The sequence below is a fragment of the Gymnogyps californianus genome, unplaced genomic scaffold (assembly GCF_018139145.2).
Source record: "Gymnogyps californianus isolate 813 unplaced genomic scaffold, ASM1813914v2 HiC_scaffold_32, whole genome shotgun sequence".
NCBI lineage: Eukaryota > Metazoa > Chordata > Aves > Accipitriformes > Cathartidae > Gymnogyps > Gymnogyps californianus.
In genome coordinates, this window is record NW_026114202.1 from 569,447 (window position 1) to 580,772 (window position 11,326).

At 64.9% G+C, this 11,326-nt stretch overlaps 1 protein-coding gene across 1 annotated transcript; it reads right to left on the minus strand.

Annotated features, from left to right (window-relative positions):
* Positions 1–388: 388 nt before the first annotated feature.
* Positions 389–10,403, minus strand: ACVRL1 (activin A receptor like type 1). Its single transcript, XM_050914148.1, has 10 exons — positions 10,159–10,403; positions 6,810–6,880; positions 5,185–5,409; positions 4,638–4,837; positions 4,428–4,527; positions 3,922–4,068; positions 3,572–3,847; positions 3,139–3,336; positions 1,763–1,893; positions 389–1,665 (listed from the first exon to the last, which is right to left on the minus strand). The coding sequence occupies exons 2-10, from the start codon at positions 6,874–6,876 to the stop codon at positions 1,531–1,533; spliced, it is 1,479 nt and encodes a 492-aa protein (XP_050770105.1). The 5' UTR covers positions 6,877–6,880; positions 10,159–10,403; the 3' UTR covers positions 389–1,530.
* Positions 10,404–11,326: the final 923 nt, after the last annotated feature.

An 11,326-nucleotide genomic window follows, 5' to 3' on the forward strand; every position in this document is an offset into this window, starting at 1 on the left:
AACCCCGGGCTGAGCACCCCGAGCCCTGCCCTGCTCTGCTCAGCCCTACATACCCCTCACCCCACTGCCAGCCCCACCGAGGGCCAGCAGTGCCTTGCTGACCAGTTTCTCCCAGTCCCTAACTGGGAGTGGGACAAAGGGCAGGACAAGATGAGCCCAGGGTGGCCGCAGCGATGTGCCGGGCCATGCCAGGAACGGGCAGGGGCCAAAACCCCCCGACAGCCACGCTCTCCCGAGCCAGCTCCCCTTTCATCCCGGGGGGCTTCGCCCTCGCCCCCGGACCCTCAGCAGTGCAAACCCCATGAATCGGGAAGGCTGGCAGCCGCAGCCCCCCCGGTGCAGCCCCAGCCCCTCGCGGGCACAGGGAGAGGGTTGGCACGAGGCTGGAGCGAGGTTTATTGCGGGATCCGGCGGTGCCGGAGCGATACGCGGCAGCTACACGGTGTTGAAGCAATAAATTAAGCCATGCAGAAGCGCCGGGCCGCGGGGTCCCATCCTGCCGCATTGCCCGGTGCCCAGTGGGGGAGGTTTGGCAGCTGTTAAGCGATAAAATAGCTTTACACTTTATTAAATATATTAAATCTTAATAATTAAATAATTATGGAGCAAAGCTGGTTCTGCTGAACATCCTGGTCCTGTCTGAACAGCCCCGAACGCGGGGTGGTTTTGGGGATGGCAGCGAGCGGTGCGGGCTGGAGCCGGCCGCAGGGTGCACCGAAATGCCCAGGAAAACACCAAAATGTTGGCAAAGACCAAAAGGGCTTGGAAAGGGGAACTGACGGCTGCTCGTCAGGGAAGGATCAGGCCACCACGGCTGCGGGAACCCTGTCTCGGTGGGTCCCTGCAGCACGGGGGATGCTTGGGCCCTGGTTGGTGCCGGCAGCTCCTCATCCTGGGGAGCCCCGAGACATGCCGGGGTGCGGATCTGGTCCGGCCAGGGGGATGCTGCCCCTGGACCATCCTTTCCCAGCGAAATCCAGACTTCCTTCGGCGAGAGGCGCGCCGGGCACTGCAGCCCTGCCGGGGAATTCCTGCTGCCACCGCTGAGCCTGCGGCATCCTTCCTGCCAACGTGCCGGGCAGGCAGGTTTGGGCAGCACCCGCTGCCTGCGTGCCGCACTGGGTGCCAACGATGGGGTGGGTGCCTGGCCGGGCTCGGGGGCTGCGGCAGGGGACGGTGCTGGCTCCGGCGCCTGCTCGCCCCTCGGCCGTGGCGTCTGGCCGGGGGGCTCGGGGTGGACTGCCAGCCCCAGGCGCCCGCTGCCATCCCCGCCGGGCAGGCGAGACGGGCCGGCGTCAGATGACGGGTCCGGGGGGTATTTTTGTAACCGGGCTGGAAGATTCCTCCCTTGCTTTTTTTTTTTCCTCCTTCCTATTTTTTCCCTCCTTGCAAATTAAAAAGGCTCCAAGGAGGGGTGGGAAAGGCGGGGGCTGCGAGCAAAACCCCCTCTGTGACCGGGAGCCGTCCCGGCGTTGGCTTCGCCGCTGCCCCTGGTGCAGCCCGTGAGCGGCTCCGGTGCGTGCCCGGTGCTCACTGCTCCGGCTTGGGCTTTTCCAGGGAATTGTTCAGCTTCTTCAGTGTCTTTTTAATCCGCAGGGCAGTGAGGCGGGCCGAGGGGCTCTGGTACCAGCACTCCTTCATGATCTTCGCCAGCGCCGACAAAACCTGGGGGAGGCACAAAAAGAGGGGAAAATTGAAGGGTTTCATGGGGAGCAAAGGTCCGGCTTGAGGTGGGAGGGGGGCGGCCCCCCCCGGGACTGACCGAGTTGGAGAAGAGGCGGTTGGGGACTACGGGGGTCTGCTGGTCGACACACACCACCTTCTTCATGTCCTCGAAGCTGGGGTCACTGGGGACGGCGTCGAAGAAGGGCGGCCGGTACTCCTCCACGATGCCTGCGGGAGGGGGGGCGGCGTGAGGGCGGCGGGGGGGTGCGGGGTTCACCCCTCACCCTGCGCGTTACGGGGTGCCCGGGGGGGCTGGCACGACCGACCTGCACCCTGCCTTGGCGGGCATGTGGAGCCCCGGGAATTGCCGGTGTGATTTGCCCCACCACACCGGCGGTGATGCTGCCCGTGGGGTGCACGGCTTCAGCCCCGGCTGCACCGCGGGACCTTGCCGGGATGGCACGGGGTGGCTGAGGCCGGCTCCAGCACCGGCTCTATCACCGCCGGCGGTTCCAGCACCAGCTCCAGCACTGGCAATAGTCCAGCACCAGCCCTGCCATGAACAACAGCTCCAGCGCCAGCTCTAGCGTCAACCGCGGCTCCGGCACCAGCTCTAGCACCGGCACCAGCTCCCAGCACCGATGGCACCTCTCACCCCCGTACCTCCATCCGGCAGCCCCAAGGCGAGCCTGCCAGCTGGCCCAGCTAATCTCCGCTTAGTGCCTCCATATGTCTGTGTGTCTGCGGGGTTTAACCCCTCTGGGCCGCCCCGAGCACCCACCAGCTCCCTGCACCCCGGGGGGTGACCCCCAAACCTCGGGGTCCCCTGGAGCCCCCGTCCCTGATGCCCTGGAGCCATGCAGGGGCCGCACAGCCCATCCTGGAGGGCGAGGGTGCCTGGAAGGGTTAAAACCAGCGGGCTGAAGGTTATCCCCTGCACATGGCTTTGGTAATTTGGAGTAAATGTTTAATCTGAAGGAGCCCCAGGGCAGTAAATGAGATTATCCCGGCCAGACTGCGCCTCGGGGGGACCTCCTGCCTCACCCGCCAGCACCCACCATTTAATTAATGCTTCTAATGGACTTTGCCGGTGGTGAGCGGCGCTGGCCGGGCAGCCCCGAAGAGGCTCCTCCACAGCGCGGGGGACCCCGTCCCCATCCCTGTCCCCATTCCTGTCCCCCCGAGCCAAGCCCCGCCGGCCGGAGGTCCCGGCCGTGGCCGGCTTCCAGGCAGCGCTCGACGCTGCTTGTTTTCTAATCAGCGCTGAACAAACAAAGCGCTGATTGAGTCTAATGGGCCCTTTAATCAGGGAGCCGGGTGCTGACACTAGATTACAGTGTTTATAATTTACAGCTAATCTTCTGGGCGAAGGGAAAGAAAAAAAAAAACCCCAACAAAAAGGAGGGAAGGAGGGAGCAGGCGCGGAGCTTTGCCGCGAGCCGGGAGCGCGGCAGCCGGCCGGGAGCCGCTCACCATTCACCACCGTCCGCCGGGTGATCTCCCAGAGCACCAGCCCGTACGCCCAGATGTCAGTCTTCTTGTAGGACTCGAAGCAGTCGGTGCGGATCTGCTCGCTGAGCACCTCCGGGGCCATGTAGCGCTTGGTGCCCACCCGGGGGTTGTTGCCGATGTCCAGGTAGTCGCTGCCCTGGGAGTGCATGACGGCCAGCCCTGGAGGGATGCCGGCCCCGGTCAGTGCCGTGCTGGTGCTGCATCCTCAGGATGCTGCATCCCTGGGGCACCGCATCCCTGGGGTGCCGCATCCCTGGGGTGCCGCATCCCTGGGTGTCACATCCCTGGGGTGTCACATCCCCGGGGTGCCACATCCCCGGGGTGCCACATCCCTGGGGTGCCACATCCCTGGGGTACCACATCCCCGGGGTTCTGCATCCCACCCCCATCTCACCCAGGTCTGCAATGCAGCACTGCCGGTTGCTTTTCACCAAGATGTTCCTGCTCTTCAGGTCGCGGTGGGCAATGGCGGGCTTGCCCTGGGTGCCGAAGATCTCCACGTGGAGGTGGACGAGGCCGCAGATGATGGAGGAGGCCAGTCCCAGGCACGTCTCCACGTCCAGGGCCGTCCTCTGCAGGTAGTCGTAGAGCGAGCCGTTCTCGTGGTAGTGGGTGATGAGCCAGAGCTGGGTGCTGGAGTTCCTTGATGTCATGTCGGAGGCGATGAAGCCTGGATGGGGAGAAGAGCTGGGACCGTGGAGCCGCCGTGCAGCTGCCCCCCGGCCCCCCCGGCCCCCCACTCACCCAGGATGTTGTCGTGCCGGAGGAGGACGGTGTTGTAGATCTCCGTCTCACGGAACCACGACTGCTCATCCCGGGAGGAGAAGATCTTCACGGCCACGCTCTCCCCGTGCCACATGCCTCGCCACACCTCGCCGTAGCGTCCTTTGCCTGCCACGGCCACGGCACCGCGTCACGCGGCCCCTCCGGCCCCCGGTGCCCTCCCCACACCCAGCGTGATGAACCTGGCTCCCGGTGTGGAAGAGCAATGGAGCAGCACAGGGTCCATTGACCTTGGCCAACTGCCACCCACCCACCCAGCCGCTCTCTCCCTCCTCCATCAGCAAGACAGGGGGAGAACTTGGGGTCTCTACGGGGTTTTGGCTGAGACAGTCGGGTCCAACCCCCCCTCCTGGGTCTGGCGTCGTGGTGCCATCACCGGCTGCTGGGGGAAACGGGCCCGGCACGTGCCCAAGCACCAGCTGGGGGGGCCAGGGCAGCCTCCCCCCCTGCGCGGCCGCCCTCCTTACCCACGCACTCCACAAGGGTGATCTGCCGAGCCACTGTTCGCTGGACGAGGAAGGGCAGCCCCGAGCCGCTGCCTGTGGTGCAGTCGTCGTTCAGCAAGTCCTGCGCAGCCAGGGCGGCAGCGGGGTCAGCCCAGCGGCGGCCCCACACCCGGTGTGTCCCTCCCTCCCACACCTCGGGGGCATTCGGGGTCCCCCCCGGAGCTCACCCACCTCTAAAGTGCTGTCTCCCACCATGGATGCCTTCAGCATGAGGTCCGTGTCTCCCAAGTCGCTTGTCTTGTGGCGGTGCTGGGCCACCTTCCAGCAGAAGAGTGCCGTGAGCGCCGCGAGGACGAGGAGGGCGAGCAGCGGGACGAGGATCATCAGGAGGAGGTTGGGCAGGGAAGGTGCCTTTCCCAGGGCCTCTTCTCCTGGGTGGGGGAAACGATGGATGGGAGCGTGAAGGTGGGACCTAGGAGGGCAGAGGTCTTGGTGCTTGGGCTTGGACCGGGAAGGGTGGAAGTCTTGGTGCTTGGGCTTGGACCTCTGGAGGGTGGCTCTGCATTGGGGTCAACCCCACGGGTGGCAGCTCTGCAGGCAGAGCCCAAGAAGAGACACCTGAGGACATCTTGCTGGCCCTGTCCCACCTGGGAAAGGGTGACCCTCAAGGTGCTGAGTGAGGACGGGGATGATCTGGAGACCCAACCACATCTCCATCCACGCAGGCAGCTCTGCCCCTCTCCCCCCCGGCTCCTCGAAGGGGACCGTGCCCCCGTACCTTGCAGGAAGATCTCCAGCTCGGCGTTGCACATGCTGGAGTCGCAGCACCTCATGCCGTACTGCTCCGTCACGGGCGTGTGGCAGTTCTCCAGGATGTTCTGGGAGAAGCAGCCCCTGTGCTGGGTGATGATCCCCTCCTCCTTCCTCTTGCTGACAAAGCACACCTTGCCCGTGCAGGTGGGCAGGCTGCAGTGCGGCACGTCGCAGGCGCACAGCAGCTCGTCTGCGGGCACGAGGAGGGGGCACGTTGTGCCATGGGGCCACCCCACTGCCCGGCCCGCGACATGCTGGTGGCTTTGGGGACAGTGACATCTGTCCTAAAGACTCTTGAACTAAATTTTGAGAGCGAGCAGCCTGGGACCACCGTTGTCCAGGCTGAGGAAGGCGGGTGCGGGTGCTCAGCACGGGGAAGCCCATCCTGAGACCTCCTGGAAAATTGCTTGCTCCCGGCTGGGACCCAAGCGCCAGCCCCGAAGCTGGGGGTCGCCTGTCCCCCCCGCCCCCGGGGAGGCAGCGGAGGGGCCATGCATCCAGCCCCACCAGCTGGGATTAACTGGGATGCACTGGTTCACAACACACAGGATCACATCCTGCCCGCGGGGTCGCAGGGGACGTGGGAGCGCCCCGCTCCGGGGCTGCCTGCAGGAGCCAGGTCCTGGGAGCCAGGATGGGACCAAAAGCCCCAAACTCAGCCGGTGCCTCCCCACCGGGTGCTGCGGGGACGCTGTGTTTTGGGAGCCAGGTGCCGAACCCGGGGTCTTCCCTGGAGCTTTTCCCGGCCGCCCCGAAGGCGCTTCCCCGCGCCATGGTGCCGGAGCGGCACAGAGGGCGGCCACGCTCCCAACCTCCCGATTTAGCTCTGCCCTTTCACGCAGAAAATATCCCTCCTGGAATCAGCGAGTTCAGCGCGAGGGCAGCCAGACAGACAGCGGCGAGGGGACGGATGGACGGACGGCGGCGAGGGGATGGGCGGCTGTGGCCAGCCCCGCTCCTGTGCCTGTTGCCCCCCTGCCCCAAAGGCTGCCCGGTGCCGTGGCCATGGGGTGGTGGTGGGGCTGGGTCGGTAAGCTCTGGGAGTTGGTGGCCCCGTGGACAGGATGGGGACCCGGTGGGGGCTCATCCCCCCAACGAGCTCTGCTGCTCCTCCCCGGCACAGCCACGCTGCTTCGGTCCTCCCTGCACCAGCACCCAGCCTGGATCCATCCCTGGGTCAGCCTGGTGCTCCCCTGGGAGCAGGAGCAGCTCGTCCCTGCTCCCCACCATCAGCACCATCACCCCCGGGAAAAACCACGTTTTAAAGCACATGCACGCAAGCCTTTTCCCCATCTCCCCTCCAGTGACATCAAAGCACTTGATGAACCGTAATTAATTAAGCTGAGATCCTCTCTGGGAGGCAGGTCACCATCCCAGAGGGGAGAAGCCCCTCACTGGGGACGGTGCGGGTCCCCGAGGAGCCCTGCCTCCCTCAGCTCTCGCTCCAGGCGAGCCTGAACACGCAGTGGTTTATTTTGAGCAGAGCAAGCGATGACGTTCCCAAAGAGCCGAGGGTTTATTTTAACCCCCTGGTGCGTGGTGGAGAGCGTCCGGTGCCGGCTGCCTTCACCCCATCGTTTTGGTACTCACCGGCTGCGAAGCCAAGGGAGAGGGTCATCAGTGCCAGCACCGCCCGGCCGCAGGCTCCGCACGGCATCTTCCTGCGGAGAGCAGAGGGGGTGAGAAGCAGCCCCCCGCAGCCCCCGGCCCCCCGAGGGGCTCATTGCCAGGCCAGGGGTGGCCACGGGGGCTTTGGGAAGGAACTGGGGGGCTGTGGTGAGCGATGGAGGCCGGCGAGGAGGGAGACAGCGGGCGGAGCGGTGCGAGGTAGGATGTGCCGCTTCCAAGTGGAGTTTGGCTCCGGACGTCCCGGGTACAGCCCTTCCTGAGAGCAGATCCCCGGGACCTCCCGAGCTCGGGGAACCTCCCGACCGTGGCGTGGGACACCGCGCACGGCCCCACAGCACTCGGGAGCACTCCGGAACGGGGACCTCGCCATGTCCATGCTGCCCCAACATCCTTCCTTTATTCCAGTGATCCGTATTCCGTCATTTCCCACCATTCCCGTGGCTCCCGCCCTGCAAAAACGCAGCCGGCGGCAGACCCCATGGGCTGGGCAGCCATGGCGAGCGCGGTGATGCCGCGGCACTGCCAGAGATCCCAGGTTTGGCAAGACCCATGCCGCAGGACGGAGCTGAAAGCCCCCACGCTGCATCGCTCACCCCCGCCGGCGCCGGAGCCGCCGGGTGCAGCTGGCCGCGGTCTGGGGCTTGGCCCCGGAGGGGGGCTTTTGTACGGAGCTTATCGGTGACACAAGCAGAGGCGCTGCGGGCAGCCAGAAATTCCCCAGCTGCGCCTTTGGGGGAAGTTTTGCTATTTCTTCTCTTTTTTTTTTTTTTTTTCTTTCCCTCCTTGTAAAAGAGGCATTTCTGCCAAGCCAAACACGGCGGAGCCGGCGCTGCCCCCCGCCCCTCGCCCCGCTGGCATCGCTGCCCCTTTCACATGGCTGAGAGCTCGGCCGGCGACAGCCGGGGCTCCCCAGCCCCTCCTCGGCTCATTCTTCGTCGTTCCCGACATAAACACGCCAAAGTCTCCGTTTCCTGCAATTGAAGGAGCCCTGCCCAGGGCCGCTGGGACAGGAATCAAGATTGTTTAGATTCTGGCCTTGATGGGGAAGCAAAGTCACGCAAGCCCGGCCCTCGAGAGCACGCACGTACGTGGCTGACCCAGGCAGGCCCTGGCCGTGGCGTAAAACGGGCTTTTCCTCCCCAAAATAGCTCCCTTGGTTGTTGCTCGTGGGGAGGAAACGGCAACCGGGTCCTGGGGCTGGAGGGCAGGAGCGGGGTCTCGTCTTGGGTGCGCCGTGCCAGGAGCGATGCCCGGGCTGATCTCCGGCTGAAGCAGCAGCCGGTCCCTTGGCTGGCCCGGGATCAGCTTTATTTTAAAAAATAAACTCCCCTGGACTTAGGCTGCTGCTCCCCGAGCCTCCAGGGTGCTTCCAGGCACAGCGCTTCTCCTTGCAATCCTGAGAGCAACAAAACGCATCTTTTTAAAGGGAAGCTGAGACTCCCAGGTGGTGAATTCCCTTCTCGGGGCACTTCCATAAAATCCCGAGCTGTTAGATGGCTGCGGGATATTTGCCATGAAACACTAAGCGGTCAGGGCCTCACCCAAAACTTTGCTGTACGTGCAACAACATCACACAGATTGTTGGTGTTAACCGAGAGCAAACCTTTACCCAGAGCGGTCCCTGGCATCCCACGGGAAAAACATCCCGGGTGCTTCTGTAACGGGTCAAACCAGTGTCCCCATCCCTGTCCCCAACCTTCCTCCCTCCTTTCTCGTGCTGGAGCTGCAGCTCACGCACCCTCCCGGCACCCGGAGCATCTTCCCCAGCCTGGCTGGGGGGTGGTGGCAAGTCAAGCTGCCATGTTACATCCTTCCATCCTTTGGGATTTGCAGCAGCAGCAGGAGAAGGAAAACACCCCAACTGAAACCTCTCGGACGGGGTGCGGGTGCCGGCAGAAGCGGCTGGGAGCGATAGGCAGCCGTGCCGTGGTGCTGGCCGGCCGGCGGGGTCCGGAGCAAGACCCAGCCCCGGGGAGGGGGAATTTCCCCGTGGGGAGAAAAACGAAGGGGGGAGATGGAGCGGGAGGCGGCGGGAGCCTGGGGTAGGGGGTGGCTGGGCACAATCCTCAGGGACATGTGGGATGGCTAGAGGATCCCTTGCTCTTACCGGGGTGGCTCGGCAGAGCTTCGCAACCCCGGCGCTTCCGCCCTCCCCCTGCAGTTTCTGCTGCTCCCGGGGGGGTTTCGCCGCAGGATGCGGCTCGTGACTCAGTTCCCCTGTGTCGCCTTTTCGCAGGGAGCCAGACACAGCGGGGACCCTCGTGCCGGCCGATGCTGGCGCTGGCGCCAGCCGGGGGGAAGCAGGGTGAGCCAGGCGTGTGCCGGCCGCCGACGGCACCGGCTGCAGGTGCGAAGGGCTAGATGGACACCACGTCGGCAAAGGCTTTGCTGTGGACTCCCAAGGCTTCAGCCTGATTTCAGGCATGGGACGGAGGTTTTCCTCCCCCCTCCCCGTAGCTGCAGGGTGGTCACGCACGCAGCAAAGCCGTTTGCATCCTCCGGTGCAGCCAGTGCAGGAGGGACATTCGGCTCAGGGACCCGCACTGGTGGGCTGCGCCGCCCCGGCCCCTCTTGCGCCGATGGGCATCGCTGCGCCGTAAACAAGAGACACGCAAAGAGAGCGGCAAAACCCGCTCGTGTTAATCTCTTCGCGGGGCTGGCATCACACGCTGCTTCTCGGGGATGAGGGGAGCGTTCCTGCCCTGACCTTGCGGCAGGGTTCGAACGCCGCCGGCGGGGCAGAGCTCCCACGGCATGGCTCGCACCAGCTTCGCTTTAGGGACTTTGCTCTGAAAACGGAGCCTCTTTAGCGGCCGTTTGGCTCTTCCTCGCCCACCCCTCCTCCGAGGGACCTGGGGTTTGGCTTTGCAGAACGGGTGCGTCGAGGCGGCGCGTCCTGCGGCGTCGCTGCCGTCGGGGCCCCACCGCCCTCGCTCCAGCCCCCGGCTAGCGGAGCTGTCAACTTTCCCTCATTTTTCCCCGTGCCTTTTCAAAATATACCCAAATTCCCTGTTTCCGATGTCAGCTCTGGGCTTTTGGTAGCAGCCGCCTATTATTTCAGCTCTTTAGCAAGGACCTGGGGACGGATCCTGCTACTACGGCACTGGTGTAAATCCAGATTTATGCTCCTGGCTCTGCCAGAGCCCCGATTCCAGCCTCCGCTAACCCTGACGTCAACCCCGGTGTCCCACTGAACGCGAAGGAAACGGGGCCAAATCCTGATTTCAGCTGCACAGGGGTAAATCAGGAGGGAAGCGCTGAGCTCGCTGCAGTCCTGGATCCCACGAGCGCGTGGAGCTTCCCCACTCACCTACAGCATCCGTGTCCCGCAGGCACCCACGGCACTGCCCGGCCCCGGCAAGGTTCTCCCGGCCGCGGTCCCGAGCTTGGAGGTGGCACGCGTGGCTCAGCCGGGGCAGCTCTGCTCCGTGCCGTGTGCCCCGGCTTGGAGGAGCTTCATGGGTCTGCTCCCCTCCTGCCGCCCGTCCCGGCACCGTGGGGGCTCTTACGGCCACAGCGTTGCCCGTCCCGGCGGGGGGAACGTCTCCGTCCCCAGCCCGGCCCCGGTGGCTCGGCTCGGCGGCCCCGTTGTCCGAACGCAGCCTCTTGGCAAGCGCTCTGTGGTCTGGATGTGGGAGAAGTCAAAAAAATGTTTCTTATTACTGCCTCTTCCTGCCTGGCTTCTCTCCACCACTCCCAGCTAATAAAGCATTTCCTATTGCTGAGCACACATCCACGGCCAGCCTCCCTTCCTCCCGCACACCGGGCCCCAGCTCCATCCTGGTTGCTCTCCCTCGGCCCGTTCCTCCCGCCCCTGTCCTTCACCGGGCACTTTCCCACCCGGTTTCCCGGCTTTCAAGGCAAACCCAAGCCCTTGGTGGGGGGACATCCATCATGTCTCCTTCCCCGAGCATCTAAAGGCCTTTGGCAGAAACGCAGCCGGTTGGTTTGGTGGTGCCGGGGGTGGGAATGGTCCGGAGAGATGCTGCGGGAATGACCTTGGCGTGCTTGGCAATCCCTCCCGCTCCAGCATCCAACCCTCATGGAGATGGGAGCATCACGGTGGAGCCAAGGGGCTCCCCGGTTATTCGGTGCTGACCACAACACTTTCGGCGTGCTGTGCTGGAAGGCAGGGGAGGTTTTCTCCCCCCGGGGTGTAACGCAGCGTCGGGGGGTGCTGCTGAACGGTCACCCCATCAGGGATGCTCTGCCCCGGCTGCGGGCACGGAGCAGGGCTGGGGTGGGCCGAGAGGGTTTGCTCGGTGTCTCCTGCCGGCATGTCCCCGCCGTCCCCCACCGCGGTCCTCGAGATGCTGCGGCAGCAGGCGCTGGGATGCCGGCGGCAGGGCCATTCCCACGGGGGGAGGCTGGGCACTTCCCGCTCCCCCAGGACACGTGGGGCTGCCGGGGCTGCGGGCAGCGGAACCGCCGCTTCCCCTTTTGCCACTTCAGGGTTGTTCTTTGGGCCACCCCACTCT

What these genes read in the sequence shown, in the direction of transcription:
- ACVRL1 (XM_050914148.1), bottom strand. Translation starts at nt 6,876, where the DNA reads ATGCCGTGCGGAGCCTGCGGCCGGGCGGTGCTGGCACTGATGACCCTC. An exon ending in CACCCTTGTGGAGTGCGTGG is followed by an intron (nt 4,069 to 4,427) that starts GTAAGGAGGGCG and finishes TGGCCGTGGCAG; the next exon opens with GCAAAGGACGCTACGGCGAG. An exon ending in GTGCTGCATTGCAGACCTGG is followed by an intron (nt 3,337 to 3,571) that starts GTGAGATGGGGG and finishes GCATCCCTCCAG; the next exon opens with GGCTGGCCGTCATGCACTCC.